This window comes from Cynocephalus volans, chromosome 10 (genome assembly GCF_027409185.1).
Source record: "Cynocephalus volans isolate mCynVol1 chromosome 10, mCynVol1.pri, whole genome shotgun sequence".
Lineage (NCBI taxonomy): Eukaryota > Metazoa > Chordata > Mammalia > Dermoptera > Cynocephalidae > Cynocephalus > Cynocephalus volans.
The window spans coordinates 73,686,715-73,707,566 of record NC_084469.1 but is presented as its reverse complement, the minus strand read 5'-3'; the positions used below and the strand labels follow the sequence as shown (position 1 = coordinate 73,707,566).

At 38.9% G+C, this 20,852-nt stretch overlaps 1 protein-coding gene across 3 annotated transcripts in view; it reads right to left on the bottom strand.

The window, feature by feature from the left end:
- The window catches only part of CSNK2A2 (casein kinase 2 alpha 2), a 37,710-nt gene extending 18,782 nt beyond the window's left edge, over positions 1-18,928 (bottom strand). For 2 of the 3 annotated variants that reach the window (XM_063110957.1, XM_063110956.1), the window contains exons 1-4: positions 18,704-18,928; positions 17,774-17,885; positions 8,253-8,354; positions 5,744-5,794 (exon numbers count right to left, since the gene is read on the bottom strand). In XM_063110957.1, the coding sequence (XP_062967027.1) occupies positions 5,744-5,794; positions 8,253-8,354; positions 17,774-17,885; positions 18,704-18,807 (369 nt within the window). In that variant the 5' untranslated portion in view covers positions 18,808-18,928. The remainder of the gene's footprint in view (positions 1-5,743; positions 5,795-8,252; positions 8,355-17,773; positions 17,886-18,703) is intronic. The other variant, XM_063110958.1, reaches the window with a different exon arrangement.
- Between the last annotated feature and the right edge of the window lie 1,924 nt (positions 18,929-20,852).

Genomic DNA, 20,852 nt, shown 5'->3' with positions numbered 1-20,852 from the left:
GAACGGCAGAAATTGCAATTTTATCTTCAGACTCAGGGTCTCCTTGGTCTAAAACCAGACACCCAGAATGAAACAGCCACAGATGGGCCACATACTGGATGCATACAGAGTTCTTCAGGCTCCAGCTGTGGTTCAGGTGCATCATGATCAGCCAGACTCCAAGGCCCCATCCTCAACAATCCCCATTCATGAGGACTCACACACACTTTAGAAAAGGGTTCCCAGGTAACTCTGGTCACCTGCCAGATGTAGGAATCACTAACACAGCAAATTGTTACTCTACACACAGAGCTTGCACATTCCCTGACATACACAGCTTAGTCTATGTCCAAGAAATCCCAGTGGTCCCTACCAGGGAGAAGAAAAAATGGGGAGAGGGGATAGAAAGTGAAAGTAAAAGAGGTGTTTGATTCAGCAGTGACCAGTTCAGGTATTGTTAACATGTAACCCCCAAGGTCAACATTTTTAGAAATTTAAGAAAGTAGAACAAATCTTTAATCAAGCAATTCAAAATTACTATAAATCACCTGAAAATGTCACTTATTTTCTTAAAGTCTTACAAGGAAATGACAAAATCACGTTAATGACCTAACAGTACATTTTGTTCCCCCAATTAAGGAATCTGTATTTAGTCTGTGAACTCAAACTCTAACAGAATTAACAAAGCCTCACAGTATCAGCTCATTGAGGCCTAGATGTGAGTATTTAGAAATTCTCCAATATCAATGCAAATCTATCGTTTCCTTAGGTTGAAGCCCAGAGTGTCTTATCAATCTTTAAAATATCCAAATGAGGGCTGAGCCCGTGGCGCACTCGGTAGCGTGCTGCGCTAGCAGCGCGGCGACGCTCCCGCCGCGGGTTCGGATCCTATATAAGAATGACCGGTGCACTCCCTGGCTGAGCGCCGGTCACGAAAAAAAAATAAAATAAAATAAAATAAAAAATAAAAAAAAATATCCAAATGATACATTTTCCTTAAAATGTCTATTCATTTTGATTTATACTCTTCCAAAGGCATAGAATAACTGAGAAGCACGTCTCAAGAGAAAGTTATTTTGTGCCTCAAAATTTGTACCTTAGCTTCCCTCGAGACATTTTTGAATTTGGGAGTTTGCTATAACTATTCATTCCAACTCTTAGAGACTGGCTTTTCCTGTTCATTTGTTTTGAAGTTTTGTCTTTTCCAAGTATCACAACGTTTCTTTTATTATTATAGCTTTTACATATCTATAGCAAAACTGCTGTTTTCAAGGAGAAATTGACCAAACCAGTACCTCTACCATAAAGTCAAAAGCAAGGAAAAAAATTAGTAAGGCCATAGTAAATTAACAAGCTTGGTATAAAAAATGACCATGTATTACTGAAGTCACAAAGAAACCATCAACAAATTCCAAATAATCAACACTATATAGTTCATGTTCTCTGGACACAGTGCAATCAAATTAGGAATCAACAATAAAAGAATAATTTTTTAAAAACCCAATGCATCCTGGATCATATATTCAATCACACAGCTATAAAGGACATGACCAGAACAATAATTACTAGGAAATTTTTGAATATTAACTCAATATTAGATGGCATTACTGTATAAATATTAAATTTCTTAGGTATACTAATAGTAGTGTGATATATAAGAAAATGTCCTAGTTTCAGTGCTAGCATACTTCGGAGTGAAGTATGATGCATCTGCTACTTACTTTAAGATGACTCAGCATAAAGATAGATAAAGCTAAAGATAGAAAGCAGAAAAGGAGAGAACTGCAAATGTGGCAAAATATTAACTGGTAAATCCAGGTGAAGGATATAAGGGTACTGATTGTGCTATTCTTTCCAATTTTCAGTAGGTTTTAAAATTTTCGAAGTCAAAAGTTTGGGGAGAAAAATCCAAATCCACAAGTTTGGAATTTGCCTAGAACTTCTAATTTGAGATCTAGAAGTGAGTTCCATAACCATGTAATGAAGCTAAAATAATGCTTGGGGTTGTACAGACTTAAGCACATGTATTATTAATCAGAAAAAACAGAAACAAATCAAATGAGCTGACCTCAACTCAAGAAGTTAGGGTGAAAAACAGGGAAAGCCCAAGAAAGTTCAAAAGAGAAAAATAATTAAGATAGGAGCAGAAACAGAATGAAATAGACAAACTAACAAAAACAACAGCTCAGCAATAAAACCAAAATTTGGTTCTTTAAAAGGATTAATAAGAGATCTCTAAGACTGATTTCAATTTTTTTTAAAAAAGGGGATTAAAGGTAACAGTCATGTTAAAAATGTAAAGGAAAGTAAAACTACAGCTATATTAGAGTTTTTAAGGACTAAGAGAATTCTATTAACAACTTTATGCCAATGAATTGAAAGTGAGTAACTTTAGAAATATGTATTATCCAAACAGGCTCAAGAAGAAATAGAAAACCTGGATAAAGCTTTAACCTATAGTACGTTCTAAAAAGGAAAGTACAGTACAGTCTTCCTTCCAACTCTGCAAGACATCTATCCTGATAATATATACTTTACACAAACTTTCAGAGAATAGATAGAGGAAAAGCTACCCAATTTATTTTATGATGTTAGTATAACTTTGATACTCAAATCAGAGAAGGACCCTACAATAAAAGGAAATTACGGATCAAAACTTATTAATTGCACTAATAAAAAAATACTAAAAAGAATGGGGTGCACACTGTATCACTGTTGATTCACTCTGATATTAAGCCAGGGACAAACACTCCTTAAAACCAGTTATTAAATGCACTTTAAACTAACTTTCCAATTAAGATGGACATAGGAGAAAATAAAAAACCTGAAGGCTATCCAGGACATTAAACCAACTGATTTCCCTGTTGTGGCCTGTCATACTATATGGAAAAGAAAATAATTTTCCTGCCATGATTTGCTCTTGCAAAACACGTTTTGTGCCCTGATATTTAATTTTTTAAGTTTACTAAAATGTCATGGCTTGAACATTCAAAGAGGATCTCCAGTTAAACATGGCAGATCAAACTCCTGTGCTTCTGCACAAGGCTCCTCTAAAATAACAGTAAAAGGAGTGGGGGGGGGGGATTAACTCATAAGAACTAAGAAATGAGAGAGACAACATTTTGAAGCTAGAAAACATGTCCAGGTGACTTAGGAGACCAAAAAAGCTAAAAATTCTGCCAACAGTGAAGGCGGCCCAGAAGCAAACACCTTCAAACTGAAGAGTTAAAAAAGCAGGAATTGGTGACCCCAGGTATTGCTGAAAGAGAATAAACAAAGTGAAAACAGAAACAGGTTCACACTGAAAAGTGAAGGTCTGTATAACACTTCCCAGAGCTCTCCTCAACATGAAACCACTAGAAAGCCAGCAGCCAAGCTTATACCTGGAGACAAGAACTAACAGCTCAGCTCTTTAGAGCATTACCCTAAAATATGAGCAGACATTCAAGAACCATGACAGTTCAGACAATTATAAGAGAGACAAATAAAAACACATACACAAAAGAATTTGGAAGACAGAGAAAAGGTATAAGGGGGAAAAATATAATATTCTCAGTGAGAAAATAGAAGATATTACATAAAACAGAAAAAAGCAGGATACTGTTTTTAAACTTCAAAGACCAAAATGGAGCTCTAAGACATGAAGTCTAACATTTGAATGAGTTTTAGAAAGTGAGAACAAAGAAGAAAGGTGGGGAAAAAAAAATCAAAGAACATTAAAAATATTTTTCCAAAATGGAGGGACATCAGTTTCTAGATTGAAAAAGCCCAACGAGTGTCCAGAACAAAAGATGAAAGGGACCCATATGAAGGCACATCATTATGAAATTTCAGAAGGCTGAGAATGAAGAGAAAATCCTAAAAGCTTCCAGAAGAAAAAAACAAAGTCAATCACATAAGATGAAACCAGAATGGCTTCAGTGGTAATACTAAAAAATCTTTTCAAAATTGAGGAAATTATGAACCTAGAACTCTATATCCAAGCAAATACATTAATTGGAAGGATAAAATAAAGATATTTTCAGATATGCAAGCCTCAAAAAACATTAATTTCTAATGATTCTTTTAAAGAAAGCTACGAAAGGATGTTTGCTTTCAAAACATCCCCTTTGAGGGGTAGACCCCAGAGAAGTTAAGATTTCCCTAGGGAATTTAGAATTCCCATTAACTGATCTTCTGTTAAATTAACAGAGCAGATGTCACCTGAAGAAACATAAAATGCTTAAGTGAAATTTTATGTGTGTGGCTCAACAACTGGTAAAAACTCATTAATGAAGCACAGGCATTTAAAACTTAGGGAATTGACTACAAAGTTCCTTTAAGACCAGCTTTCAAACTTTTGCATTAGGAAACTGTTTGGTTTCATTAAAGCCTGTCTAGTTCTTTAAAACACAGACACATATTCCCAATCATGCATACCTTGATAAACCTGGGTGATTCATATGGTCAGCTACATATACTGGCACAGTACTACTCTACTAGCTAAGCACCTCAATGCTTTTGAATGAAAAAATTTACATCCTACTTTAAAAGTTCACTATTTATTTCACCTGTAAAGAGTCACATTAACAAGAAAAACTGTCACATACAGGAAATGCTATACTGTATATAAAACTTGATACTTATTACTTTGTTAAGTGCAAATATCCTCTTTTGCTTATTTTTCACCAATTAGCCTTATTTTAGAGTCATTTTAGAGTGATCACCAAAGGAAAATTAAAAGTGAGGATAAGGTTCTTTTATTTTCACCTAAAGCGTCACTCCTAATATCAGCATCTTTCAACTGCTGATTTGGTTTTGTCCCTATCACAACAAAATCACAAGTCTCTTATGTATTGACAGAGTTATAATCACCTAAAAGTCCTCTGAATGCCCCTGAAAATCAACACCATTTTCTTGTTTTTGTATTAGTTTTCCAATTATGCTCTAGAAGAAGAGTTTCTACTACGTTCAGTATGTATGCCTAACCCTAAAAATCTTATTAGAAGTTAAGGTTTCAGTGTTTCAACAATAAAAACAAATTCATGAAAAACGAGTTTAAAACCATGCTTTTAAATGGACACTTCAAAGTCTAAAATAACGTACATCATAAATATAAGAAAATGTAAATAATCCAGAAAGGGCTCTTCTAAAGCAGTGACTCAACTGGTTTTTCTGTATCATTTGCTTTGTACATAGTATGCATGAACGTGTACACTCATTATTTGATAGCTTGAATCTAATGTACTGCTTGTTTTCACAAGAGCCCTGTGGGCTGGCCCGTGGCTCACTCGGGAGAGTGTGATGCTGATAACATCAAGGCCCCGGGTTCGGATCCCATATAGGGATGGCCGGTTAGCTCACTGGGTGAGTATGGTGCTGACAACTCCAAGTCAAGGGTTAAGATCCCCTTACCGGTCATCTTTAAAAAAAAAAAAGAGCCCTGTGTGTCAATTTATCCCTTCCTATTAGCAATGTAAGATTTCTTATGAAAATTGAAGTAAAAAATACTTTAACGTCCACCTAAAGCTATGCTGAGTGTTACAGATGAGGCATTAGCTTAGACCTAGCTGAGCTGCTATTCCCAAAGCAAGGCAAAGGGTGGTGAGTAATTTCACCAAATGCAAGAATTCTAACCACTTTCTGCATCTTGTGCTCGCTATTAGGAATCCAATGTGTTATTTCCTACTCTCATCAATGACATCCCTGGACTACGTGTGTTCTGGAGCATCAGCAGTACCTATCGTCCCATTAACCCCATGCCAGAAAGAAAAAGTATACGCACCTTAAAATCTGTATTATTGATATATTCAAATACCAAAGCTGGTGTCTTTGACTGTAAGAGAGAATATTAATGTTTTTTTAAGTACTCAAACAATAATAAATGTAATTTGCTTCTGCCACAATGGCCCATCCCCAAATCCCATTTAGATTAAAAAAAAAGGTTTCTCTCATCAGGGACAGGCTGTAGCCTCTTAAAATTTTATGATGTCTGGAATTTGCTTCAAAATAACTAGGGATGGTGGGAGGTGGGAAGTATGTGGGGATATAGGTGTAACAAGGCTGGACACAAGCTAATTAAATGATAAAGTTGGGTGGTGTGTGCAGGGAGGTTCATTATGTTATTCATTTTACTTTTGTAAATGGTTGAAATTTTTCAGAATAAAAAGTTTTAAAAAAGGAATGTATTCTCTTTCTTCTCTTCTCTAACAACCTACCAATGGCCTTAACCAAACTGTCGATGATGTGAAGATTTACACTCTGCAGGGCTCCGGTTTGCCAACTACAAAAGGACTGACACATTTTCATGTTGGTTTAGCAAGCCAGATGCATCCGACAGAATTATCATAGCTCTTGGGAATCTATCAGGTCTTTTCAGGGTCCAAAGGAAAATATACCTATCTATGAAATTATCAATTAAACTACACTGTGAAATTACTGCCTTGGCTAGATACTATTAAAGAATGTTTTGCTTTACAAAGCAGACGTGTTCCAAAAAAATCATATATAATCAAATATTTTTAAAGCACTGTAATCTTTAATGAAATGAGTACAAAATATTCACATTTCCTTGTGTAAATCTAGATTTTCAAATGCCAGGTTTACTTAAGTGGAGTAAAATAATGCTAACTGGCAGCAATAAGCTTTCAAAAGTGGGAGAAAAGCAAGGGCCTAAAGGGTTATAGAGACGGAAAAAAATCATCTTGGAAATCTTTACTGTTGGCAACTTTTGCTCAAGGACCAGGTGAAAGTTTCCTAGGAAACAGGCCACAGAGCATGCACTCTAGTCTTTGCCAGGACAACTCAGCAGCCATAATTATATGATTCTTCACTAACCCAAAGATGGAAGGGTTTCATGAAGACCACCAGCTCTCTCTACACACTGTGGAGTATGCCTGGTCCTTTAAAATTTAGGGGACAAGTGTTCCCTGTTGATTTTGTCAACTTCAACTTACTTGTCTTACATATCATGTAAAACATACACATACTTTAAGTGATAAATTACAAAAGTAGTAGGACAGGTAGAGTTCTGTTAACTTAAAAAAAAAAAAAAAGAAAAAGAAAAACAAAGATATTCTTGGTATTCTACCTACTGCTTCGCATTTTAAAAATTCTTCTGAAATTCATATTTTTATGATGCTCTTTTAAAAATGGACAGCACTCATTTTAAGGCAAGCCATTTTCAATCATTAGGTAGTCTAGGGCTAGTCATTATAAAATCAATCTGAGCTAATCAAGATGGGATATATTTTTAATGCCAGTCAGATACAATCTGGCATACAACCACCCCTTCCCAGTCTTTCCAGGGTCCAAAAGAAAAACTTCTTTATTCTTCAGTTCAACAACACTGTATAACCTTGGGCAAATTACTTAACTTCTGCAGACTTCTGTTTTCTCATGTATACAATGTGGACAACTATACCCAGCCCACTGGATTGTTGTGAGGATTAAATGACATAATACAGTTAAATACTCAGAATAGTGCCTGGCAAGTAGTAACTGCTCAATGCATGTTAGCTACTATATTATTATGAGGATGTCTTTAGCAGACATAAGTAAAACCTACTTCTTACATAAACAAAAAACTCTCACGTAAGGAGAACAGGGAAAATTTGGGGTAGAGCAGGTAGAGAAAAAAAATGGGACAGAAAGTGGTAGAAAATTACTTAAGTTACTCCCCAGAGAGAGAAAATAAAATTAAACAGTATATTCCAAATGGCTAAAAATTAAGCATTTTAACAAAAATGTTTTCGTTGTATCTACATATACAATGTGAACCCTAATGGTGGATGCTGAATTGAAAACTAGTGTGAGAAACGGCAAGACTTCTTCCTCAAGGGGTAGGTAGGGCTGTGACCAGCTTAGCTCTCTAGGCCAGGTGTCCACATGGAGACAGTTAATACTCTCTTGTACAAGTCAAGATTTTCAAATGTCAGGTTTACTTAAGGTGAGGTAAAATAATGCAAAATGGCAGTAACAAGCTCCCAAATTGTGGAAAAAAGGAGGAGCTTAAAGGAGATATCCAGCAAACATTTGTGGGCCGAATCGAAAAAACCAGGTAACAAACCCGGGACAGGAATTTTTCTCTATACTCTTAGTTTCCATAAAAGTGGTGGTGGCTATTTTATCATTGGGCGAACATGATTTTTTTCTGGTTTTCGAAACCATTCAGTAGTAAAGACAAACACCGTCATCCCCAATACATATCATCATTTGAGGTTCTCTGTGTTAAACACCTCCCCCTCCCTACACCCCAGTCTATTAGAACACTCCCCCAACCGTGAGGCACCTACCACAGGGTCCTTTACAGTGTCAATCAGCTTAATGATATTTGTTCCACCACGAAGGTTCTCCAGAATCTTAACCTCTCGTTTTATCTTCTTTTTCTTCACTGGCTTAAATACACAAGAGTAATCAGAAGTGAGACTCCTTTTAAAGTTAATAAATAAAACTTTAAAACAATGTCAGCCAATCAAATGGATAGCATGCTATCTGGTACACTGCGTTGTGTTAAAGAGCATGCCTAAATGAGAAGAGAGAAAACAGATAAAATGGGCTTGCCTATAAGAACCTTTAACATTAAGTCAAATAATTTACAGACTCATATAGCTTGTGTGTTACAATCTTTAAGTAGTTACATTTAGGGCACTCAAAAATTTTGAACACCCATGTCACACTTTAAAAATAAAATCCTTGCTTACTAGATAACTGCCAAACACAAACTGTTACAGCTCTGAGCAGCTGTATATCATGCATTCACAAATGGAAAAACTGAAACAAAATGGTGAGACACCTGCTCTTCCACTGAGTTACATGTAATTTTGTCTTCCAGGAGTGAAGACCAGTTCACTGACATCACGTTACAAACTTGTTTCCCAGCTGCTGGCTCACATTTCCTGCCACCACTCCCATTTCCTTAATATTTAGAATCTGAAATCAGCACAGAGCCAGTAACGTTTCCCAACAGATCCCAATCCTAAAGAAAGAGATGTTGGATCAACAAATGAGAAAACTGATCTCTGATACAGCAGTGATTGAAAACCTCTGCTATCTGATAACCTTTCGATCTGCTGGACAGAAAAATGAAATATCTTAATCAGAAGTGCCTGCATTACACATATTATTTCTTGTCTTAAATGGGCTGAAGAGTTTGAAGAAGAATAAAAGTTCTGAATAAGTGTATCACAATAAGTATGCTTTATAAGGCACTTAGAATAGTGACTGACATATATTAAACACTCAATAAATGTTAACTATTATTTTCGAGTTTTTAGTTAGTAATAAATCATATTTAATCCTCACAAAACCTCTACGTAGTAGATTCAGCAAAGGTGAGCTACTTGCCCAAGGTCACACAGCTAATAGTAGAGTGGAGGCAGCAACAAATTTGAGCTGTCTGACTCTACACGCTGTACTCTTAGTCACTCTGCACTTGTTTCCCAAGTGTGGCTAATGGAAGAAACGAAACTAAGGAAAAGGAGTGTTCTGTCACTGACACACTGTTATAATAGCACAGGCAAAGAGAGGCCAAGAGTTTGCTATAAAACAATAAAACAAGATTTAGAAAGCTTGCAGCGGGGTGTGGGGCAGGGGGAGGTGGTAAATACAACATATGACAGAGAAACGTTCATCTTTTGTTGGTCATTAAGATATGACTTTAAACATATAACAAAACAGAGAGAGAAGACTATAAAACACAGAGCACCTGCATAACCTATAATATTGTGCTCAACTAGGAAACTAGACTCTAGCCGTGTCCTTGCAAGCCAGCTGCCATGATAATGTCCACTATCCTCTTTGTCAGGGTTCTCACTAGAGCAGATCTGGCCACTGTGTCTCTTCTTCATCTCCACTTAGGAACCTTATTCCTTAGTCACTTTTTCATAACTACGGAGCTCAACATTTTGCTTAAATGAATCACTGTACAGCCTGATCAAAAATATCCAGGGAAGGATATATATTATTACAAAATAACTATCCTATAAACTTAAAAAAATGTCAGTGTTACAAAACAGACTGAGCAACTGTTACAGATCAAAAGGATATGACAACTGAATGCAACACATGATCTGGGATTTTGTTATAAAGAACATAGAAAGATAATTGGCAAATGTGTATACAGCCTGTAGGATTAATCAAATGCTATTAGCTAATTTCTGATTTCCAAACATGGTACTGTAGGGTTATGTAAGATATTGTCCATGTTTTTAGGAATACACCCTAAAGTATTCAGGGATGACTACAATTTACTCTTAAGCACTTCAGAAATAATATATAAACTATAAATGTATATATGTACACATACATATAAATACATACACATATGTGTATGTATTTATATATCAGAGAGAGAGAGAGAAGTATAAAGCACATTAACATTTGAGAAATGTGGGTGAAAGATATATGGGAATTCTTACGACTTTTCTGTAAGTCTTAAATTTTGTCATGAAGTTAGAAGAAAAATAAAAGCTGGCTATCTTGTATCTATAAATTCAGCCGATGTTACCAGAATATTCAATGTCTTTCAAAGTAAGAACATTCTAGAGCTGTCATTCACTACTGGAAAGCGACTACAGATCTCTGGGAATGGTAACAAAAGGTAAAAACAAAACAAAACAAAACAAAAACCAGCCATAAGCCTGCATATACCAAAAAACCTCTTCCACTCCTAACAGTACTCCTAACTCCTTATGGGGGTAACCCATTAAATAAGTTGCTTTTACGATGCTGCCCCATATAAAGCTTTGTGTTGCTTTCCTGTTACTCTGCCACAGTCAGGCAGGCACATTGTTCCTAGACAAACTAGTTAAGAGTAAGCTGTCTTTCAATATGTCTAAAGGTAGCTTACAGAGCAACTGAAGCATATTTTGCTGCCCAACTGTCACTTGTCCAACAACTTCCCAAACTACAGATTGGAAACAGCGGGACAATTCTGAAGTGGCACAATGGAGTCACACAGCAGCTAGAGTCCTAATATACTGACAAAAGACCAAAATATTTTGACAAGAGACTATAAAAAAGGAAAGTGACCTATAGCTCAGGACACTTCCCGCTCCAAAGCACCAACAACCAGGCTGCAGGTAGCTCCCTTTAGCCTCAGTTTATTCCTCTGAACCTGAGAGATGCTCCAGAAGCTAAACCACCAATGAAATCCAAGGGAGTGAAAGTGATCACTTTAATTCTACAAATGGGAAGAAGTTAGGATTTAAAAGGCCGGCATCCTAAGGAAAATAAAGCATGAGTTTTACAGAAACAAGGATGCTTTGACTCTCCTGTCCAGAGTTTGCACCTATTTACCAGCACTTACACAAAATGGAGAAAATACACACATTTCCACAACCATCTCATAATTTCATCTTGCATGCTAGAAAAAGATCTTCCATCTGGGGTTCATTTATTCTAATTTAGAGAATATCTGTTTAAAAGATTCGAACTGAATTGGTTTAGCTGTTTCTCAAACAAAAAAAATTTTTTTCTCAAAGTCTGTTGAAAAAATGTGGCAAAAAAAAAGAAAAGGAATCAAGTATTAAATCAAGTTTCAACAATAAATGAATTTGGGCACATACCTAGAGAAAATATTTAAGGGGAAAAATCCCACTTAAAATTTTTTGTGCATGAGCTCTGAAAATGAAAAAGAAAAAAGAAAAAGAAAAGAATCTTCTGTGAAGGTTTCTGACTATGTGATGATCAGTTCCAGATATCCCGGAGAACCTTGTTCAAAGTAATCCACGAATAAAGTACTTTTTTCTTTCTCTATTTCCCAACATTTAAAAAATTTAAAACAAAAGACAATTTTATTGACAGGCTTAGAAACACAAAAGTTGATAAAGTCAGTAATCTGTCCTATTTACTTACTCAGAGCAACTTTAAAAAAGCCTGATTTGAGAATGATTTCAACTACTAACATTTAATTGTAACTAAACTTGCAAATTTATGTCTACCAAAGGTATAAGAATTACAACCTCAATAAATTCCAGCAAATATTAACAGGCAAAATCCCATTTAAATATCTTTCCAAGCACAACTGAATTGATAAATTCAAGTCAGGGAGAAATATAGCTCATAACTTTCAAATTTGGGGTTGTTTTATTCCACAGCCAAACCAACAATCCCCACCCCCACCCCCAAGATATTAATTTCATCACATGCAATAAACAATTATAATGAACAATGGTTGCCAGGAATGTACAAGAATGGAGTAAGGACAAAAGTTTAGCCTGGATGATGGCATTTATTTTATTACCTTGGTAGCATCTCTAAAACCCACTGCAAATAACCTAAATATGAATGTTATTTGAGTAGTAGTATTACCTGACAGCAACTTTCCCTCTAATTTTTCAAGTCTTATGATTCCAATTACACTATGAACTCCTTGAGAGTAATGTTTATTCTCATGATTTAAAAACACTTTTTATTTAAAAAGGCAAGGTATAAAGTCAAAATGACAATGAGATATCACCACACACCCAGTAAGACGGCTGCTATCAAAAAACCAGAAAATAACAAGTGTTGGCGAGGATGTGGAGAAACAGGAACACTTACTTATACGCAATTGGTGGGAATGTAAAATGATACAGCCACCCTATGGAAGGTTCCTCAAAAAATTAAAAATAGAATTACCTTATGATACAGCAATTCCACTTCTGGGTATACACCCAAAAGAAGTGAAGCAAGGTCTTGAGGAGGTATTTGTACAACCATGTTCACAGCAGCATTATTCACAACAGCTAAAATGTGGAAGCAACTCAAGTGTCCACTAATGGATGAATGGATAAACAAAATATAGTACATACACACAATGGAAGATTATTCAGCGTTAAAAAGCAGGCAATTCTGACACATGCTACAATATGGATGAACCTTGAAGACGTTATGCTAAGTGAAGTAAGCCAGCTGCAAAAAGACAAATACTGTATGATTCCACTTATATGAAGTACTTAGAGTAGTCAAAAACATAGAGATAGAAAGCAGAATGGTAGGTGCTAGGGGCTAAGGGGAGGGAGGTATGGGGAGTTATTGCTTAATGGGTACAGAGTTTCAGTTTTACAAGATGAAAAGTCATGAAGATGGATGATGTGTGTACAACATTATGAATATATTTAATACCATAGAACTGTACATTTAAGAATGGTTTCGATGGTAAGTTTTATGTTATATGTATTTTACAACAATAAAAAAGTTGGCGGGGGGGAAGCAAGGCATAGAACAGGTCTTTTGGATCTCATCAAGAGAATGGTTACAACCCTTTTTACTACTGGTTCTGCTTCTAAAATCATTCATTTGGCCCAACTGTAATACTGTTATCTCTCAGGAAAGGAAAACACTTTGAGGTTACTAAAACACTATCATCTATACCTACCCATCTATCTATGTTTTCATCTGATTCTCCAAACAACCCTGTGAGCTAAATAGGAAATGTATACCTATTTTACAGGTGAGAAAATAGTCAAGTGGGTATAAATGAAGAAGCTCATTCTAGAATCCAAGTCTCCTGCCCTCCATTTATAGCATTTCTTACAGTATACTACTCTGACTATGAGGTGGCAGATCCTGAAATTAGGCTCTAGTAACTAGCTGGAGCTGTGCTCTACACATGAAAATGGATACTAGATATCAAAATATTCTTTTCACACATGGTTTATTCTTGAATAAAATCCTATATTAAAGACATAAAACTGTTAACCCAAAAGTCTGGCAAATGATCATGATGAGAGTTGGAGAAACTGTATGGGTTTTAAAAGTATAAAAACACTGCTCATTGAGGCTTCAAACCAAGAGAGTAAAGTAACATTTCACTTATGCATTAAATATGCTGCTGTGGATACAAATCAGAGAACCTCTGCTTAGGTCCTTATAGCTCTCTGCGGATTCATCTATTCAACTAGCAACTTACGAAAGTTAAGTACTTCCTTTCAGAAGAATAACTCCAAAAATCATTAGAAACAAATTAATTTCATTAGACTTCTAGTGAGTATTCCTCAATCCTTCCAGTACAGTTTAGTACACCAAGAAGTCAAATATCCGGCAAATGCCCTGTGTCCTCACATCTACCAAGACTCCATGACAGAAGTAGAGGGTCCTAAACCTAGTGCTTCCATTCCCTAACTATGTGACCTGAGCAAATCATATCCTTTTTCTGGGTCCTGGCTTATCTGCAAAAAAGGTTTGGGAACCAATGGTTTCTAAGCTCCCATGCTCTGTTACTCTGTTTGACACAGGTTAACTATATTCTCAATCTGTGACCCCACTATTACGATATTAGAAATAGACAAGTTCACCATTTTTAACATTTATATTATTTTTAATGTAATACTTTCTGTTTTAACTACTCCTATATCATGAGACATTTGTGAATATTAGAATTCACAAAAAATTTAGGTAAATATCACTAATATGGTGCTTCAGGAAGATGTCTTGGTACACATGCCTAAATGGAGAGTAAAAAACCTACCACCAGAGAAAGTAGAAATAAAGGAGAAAGCACTCTATCAGCATGGAGAAAGTATCATTTTGATATAACACAACAATCACCAGCTCACCATGAAGGATCTGTAATCAACAGGATCTGTAACAAGGATCTGTAATCAATGCTCATCCTTCTTTTAACACAACCTCCTGACAACACAAAATATAAAGAAATATCTACAAATAAATATGCTAAACATGCTTTAAAAACAAAATGTAATAGCACCATTCTTTGTTTTAAGTTCAAGAATCAATTTCTGGGTGAAAAAAATGGATAGCCAAGCTGCTTACAAAATAAGACCTTTATAGCAGGAAGCCTTATATGGGAATTTCCAAGTTACTGTAGCATTAGTTCAAAAGCCATACAATTGTTTTAAGAAACAGTATTGCTCTTAACTTCTATTCAGGAAGTAGTGATTTAATTTGAAAGATCCCAAGAAATGCTGAAATCTGCACATACAGGCAGTGCTCACAAAATGCTAGAAGTTGTCAAAAATAGCCAAATGCTTTTATTTCTGTGTATATCCTTCTAAGAGGTACTACAAAGGAACTGAAGAATTTATTTTTCAGAATCAAAAGATGAAACTTTTGATACTAAAGTAGCTTTCCACTGGCTATATGAACCCTTATCGTTTCCCCCTTTCTCTCTCTCCTTCTCAATACAATTTCTGGCACACACACACAAAAATCCTCTCTATTGATTAGAAAGTTTTCTTTTAAGATTTTACCCTCAGGATTTCACTTGAGGATAACAGTAAAATTTTACTCACCAGTTTCTAAATTCCTGAAACCTCTTAACAGCCCCAATATGTATTGATGAATAAAATACTTAGAAATCTGCTGATACAAATTAAATGATACAAAATTCCTCTGTGGTCACTCATCATCCAGTCATTCTCATATATTGGAAAGGACTGATATAAAATGTTATTGACTAAAAAAGGAAGACAGCCCATCCTCAAGGAATATACCCTCTATCTCAGTCACTGTGTACATTAATACATACATTCCTTCGTGCAGTTGAAATACAGTAGGCTTATATGAAAAGGTAGCCTTTTCTAGATTCCTCCAAATTATGAGCAGCTGGTACTCTGTTAAGACCTAATTCCCTGTTACCAAACACCACAACATCAGATATTACTAATAACTTCAACTTATTTGGATAAAGGAGCACAACTTTGGATAAAGACCCTATTTCTTCTTTTAAAATAATACTTTAAACCCATTTAAATGACAAAACCCCAACAATACCACTAGTGGTTTCTTACTCCATCCCATCCTTCAGATAGGAATGAAATTTGGATAGAAATGCCACAGCATTTTGAAAAGCAGAAAGAAGTGAGTATAGTTTTCACTGATGGAAGCAAGGTGGTTCAAGCTATGCCATGAAAATAAATCGTGTTGAAAAGAAACAAGAGACACGTCTTAACTAGAGCATCAAAGGGGCCTTCCGAGTCTTTTTCCAGAATACTGGAACTTATTTTAAATTCAATGTTAAGATCCCACAACCCAATGCTAAAATGAGCAGTCAGAGACATGAAGACATAGAAAAAAGGTGTTCTGGCTAAGGGTCATTTTAACATAATGATGTTAGATAAGTTTTTGTGCCTAGGTCTCCCATTTGTAAAAATAACATGTAGCAGCTTCCATATTGGGTTCTTTAAACATCCAGAGAATCTTTAGAGCTGGAGAAAAACTATCCAGCAACTGATGCTATGAAGTTCTTTACAAGGATGACTGAAAAGCAATGTGATACTTTCTTAAATGAACACAGTGGTATATATACATACATCTAAATGCTGTTCTTTTCAAAAAAGATATCACAGGAAACTGCACATTTATTCTAAAAATGCTGCCATTGCATAAAAGTTTAGACATTTTCTTGAAATTGCATTAGAGTCAGCAATTCACTTTTCTGAATGCATAGCAGTTAAATGTGGTTATTCCTAACTTCAATTTACGCTTTGCTCATTCTTAGAAAGATGTTTAGCAGCTTATATTAAAGACATTTATGTTTATGCACATAAAGGAACGGTATGGTCTTCCAAGTGACCTCCTTAAAGGGAACATTTCTTTAAATATTTATGCTTGTTTAGGAAAAAAAAAAGGACCTTGTCACTCTATAGGTACAAATCATATTTAGGGACACCTCCCTGTCTTCAACATCAATTCCTCATTTCTCAACCCCAGTGTTTCTGACAGCACAAATAACTGCCTATTTCTCTCTACCACAATTCTGCTCCTTCATCACTAGGCTTGGATGGTACTGAGTGATGGAGTTGATCATTTTTCTGAAAGATGATTTCCAAAAAGCATAAGCCTGACCCCTCACATTAAACAAAGACTACTTACAAGCTGCCCCAACACACAAAAACAGCTTTTCAATTTCACATTCTTATTCCACAGAACCTCTGCAAAATGCCACAATGAAAATCATGTATATGTAAAAGTGCTTATATTACGCTTGGTCTTCTCAATCTTTCATTAAATAACATGTATGCACATTAAATGCTCTGGCAATAATGAGGACCCACCGCAGATCCTAAGAACTACTTTTTAGAGTATACCCTATAAAACACTGTTAAAGTTACAGAGTTAATCAGTTATCTGAAAGAAAATTTAGCCAACAAGTCATGCTCATTAAGATCATGTCATCATCCAAGAGATAACAGAAAGCAAATCATTATCAAACTTAGACTGCTAAGCCTGATAGTAAGACAGTTCTGTGCCAATTATTATTTTAGTGATTGTGAGTGTGCTCTCTACTGCTCCAAATTTCACTTTTACTAGCTGATAAGCAACAACTCACTAGCTTCCGAATTCTGATGGCTGTCTCCATCCCACCTGAAACTTTATTGCCAAAAGACAAGAAACAAGCAATTATCCACTGAGCAGTTCCCCTCCACTTGGGCTGCATATTCCTCTCTGAAGCCACTCCAATCTTTTCCAATTTTCTTTCTGGAATAACTTAGAGAACCAAGAGTAACAAACATAGTGCTCAAGGAGCCCTTTGATGGATTGATGGAATCTCTATGAAAAGGCTTTTTTTTCCTTCCTAATACCTATCTACTTTTTAGCAAGTAGAGCCGTTTTGGAATTTTTGCTTTGGGAGCCCATAATTTACAGTTTACAACAGGGGTGTTCTTGAACTATCAATTGAGACCAGTCTGCACATTTTCTTCAAAGTTCACAGGCAAATGGGGTGAGGGAAGGAGTAGTGGAGGGACATCAGACAGAAGATATGTAAAACGAGGACTTGGGCTGCTTATTCTACAATGTGGCTAAAGTAGCTACATCCTTTCCAACCTGTGGGGAAAAAAATGTTACATACCACTCATAGGACACTCACCTTGAGAATTTTTACAACCACTCTCTCATTGTTGGTGATGTTAATGGCCTCAAATACTTCACTGTACTTTCCCCGACCAAGTTTTCGAACCAGTTGGTAATCATCTTGATTACTGTGAAAGGCAAGAGACACACATAAATGCCAGAATTTGGGATTAACGAAACCTATGCTCATTATACACCCCATCTAGCCGCTTCCATTAATCAAGTACTTGGAAGTGTCTATACATCACACCACAACTCATTACCTAAATGAAAGCCACAACATAAACTAGGCTCCCTTCACTCTGCAGAGCTCCTAACCTAATTGGCTCCTCCTAGCTTGGGGAGATAGGGTAGGAAGGAAACGCTCTGACCCAGTCTAGAGTGGTGAGCAAAGCATCCACCCGGAAGCCCAAAGGGTGCCCCTTCTGTCTGTGGCTTCACAGCACCTGCCTATTTCACATCCTGAAGGTAGACAGTGCCTTCTTTCAGAATCTGGACGTCTTTGAAAAATTTCCTCCCACCCAGCCTCATTTTCAGGAAACTAAAAAGGCAGAGAATTTTAATAGCTCAAGAGGACAGCTGTTGACTTCCCACCCCAACAGAAACCCAAAAGTGTGAGGAGGGGGGGCTGCTCCCTCGCTTCTTTCAGGTTCTGGTCCCCGGACCCTACATTCTCCCCCAGTAAGAAAGCATTTCTTAGAGGAAAGGGATACGCAAAGCGGGGAGAAAGGGACGAAGCGGGGAGGTAGAGGGAGAGAGTGAAGAGGAAGATGAGGACATGTGCGAGAGGGAGGCCTCTGCCTCCCACCCCAGACCCGAGGAAGCGCCGGCCCAGTCGAGGGGCCGGCGAGCGACAGATCACCAGGAACCGAGTGCGGTTTGCGACGGGGGGCAGCCAGGCAGGGTGGGGGTGAACGGGCCCGGCGCGGGGCGGCGGCGGCTTTACCCCCAGCTCGGGACGTGAGCCTCATAGTCCCAGTACTCGCGGCTCCTCAAGCTGTTCACGTCGGCGTAGACCCGGGCCCTGCTGCCCGCGGCCGGGCCGGGCATGGCGGGCGGGACCGGGGGACGGCGCGGGGTGCAGAGGGCGGCGGCGCGGCTCGGGGCGCGGGGCGGCGGGCGGAGGAGGCGACGAGCCGCGGGGCGCCGGAGGAGGAGGAGGAGGAGCGCGGCGGCGAGCGGCCGCGCCAGGCCGGGCCCGCGGGGGCGGGCGGGCTGGGGGCGCGGGGGGCGCCGGCCGCGCCGGCCCGACCCTGGAGCGGCCGGCGGGTCGGCGGGGCAGGCGGCGCTCGCGCTCCGCGGCGGCCTCCGCTCGGCTCGCGACCCCCAGGCGGCGGCGGCGGCGGCGGCACCGGCAGCGGCAGCCACCGGCCGGGAAAGGGGCAGCGGCAGCCGCGGCGGCGGAGAAGAAGGAGGAGGAGGAGGAGGAGGTGGCTGAGGAAACCCGGAAAAGGGGCCGCGCTCACTAGGAGCGGCCGCCGCCCAGCCCGGGGCCACCCAGGCTCACAGCGCCCCCTGCAGCGCGGGGGGACCCGCCGGGCGGTGCCGGCCCCGACCCCGGCCTCCCGCAGCCCCAAGCTCCTGTCCCAATCGAATCGCTCCATCCTCGGGCTGGACCGCTCACCACGGGGCCGCCCCCACCCACAACAGCTGCCCCGGAGTCCTACCCTTCAGTCCCGACCCTTTCAGGACTGTCCGGAGATGCCCACACCCAGCCCTCCACCTCTAGTCTCCCGGAGTTCACCCACCTGAAGATTTCCCATGCTGACCCTGTTCTGTCACCCAGACTGTTCCTATCAAATCCCTCCCCAATGACTCGCTCATAAGACTCAGAAGCTCCCCCACCCCAAGATTTCTCTCTCTCTCCCAGAAATACCCACACCCAACCCTGTCTTCTCACTACAGACTCCTCAACCCCAAGACCTCCCATTCTCTCTTCATCCAGAGCCCCCTCACAAACCCTTCTCCCACACTTTCCTCCAAATTCCCTTCCAGAGTCTTCCCTGAGAACCCTCTGAATGTCCATTTCGGTCACTTGGTTAAGCTGGAGTCCGCCACGTTGCTCCGCTGAAAGTTGTTCTTTTTCCCTTGGTAATTAATAAGTAATTTGTTGGGGAGATACTTTCAGACTATGTAAATATCCTGTTTTTGTTCGGGAGGAGGGAAAGCAGGAGAACTGCGAGTCCTGCCTGAAGGGAGAGGCTAGGGGTTGGGGATGGACTGAAGATGGGGTGGCCAACCAAACTTTTCAACATTGTGTTTTCTAAATGAGACTCTGCTTCCTCCTCCTTGATATAGCTAAGAGCACAGACTGAAGAGTAAGATCTGTCCTGGTCTGAATCCCAGCTCTGCTACTTACAACCTGCGTGACCTTGGGCCAATTACTCAACCACTCTGTGCTACAGATTTTACAGCATAAAACCAGTAATAGCATGCACTTCACAGGGCTGCAGGGGGAACTGAACAAGGTAAAAACCATGTGAAACACGTAGAACAGTGTTCAATATTATGACAGTAAGTGCTCAATATTATCATTTCCAGACCTGGGGCCTTTCTCTTATCACTTTCCCCCTGCTGAGACCACCACACACCCATCTTTCAGTTCCTTCTGTCCTCCAAGCTTAGCCAAAACTGCCTCCACCCCCTGCACACCCACCTTCCCACGGCTGACTTATTTTTCCTCTTCAAATCTCACCTTGAAGGTCACTTTATCTAGAGTTGATACTTTTCTATCAAGCACCCTATCCACGTCCTTTGTAAAACTGCATATCTTGTCATTAGTTGTTCCCTGCTTTATTGTCTGTCCCCTCCCCTGTAAACAGTATGAAAGCAATGACCGAGTCTGGATGCTCACCCCTGGCTCACCCCACATTTGCCACAGTTGCAGGCCTTCAGTGAATACAGTGTTACCCCATAGATGACTTACTGATTACAAAAGGGAACCTGAAGGTCACCACCTTAACCATGGATCAAACTTATCATTAGTAAGGAACCAACTGAACTTCTGATGTGATGCACTGAGAAGGGACCTATCACCCATGTAGTATTCCTGCCAAAAATGTTTAACCTAAACCAAATCACAAGGACACCATCAG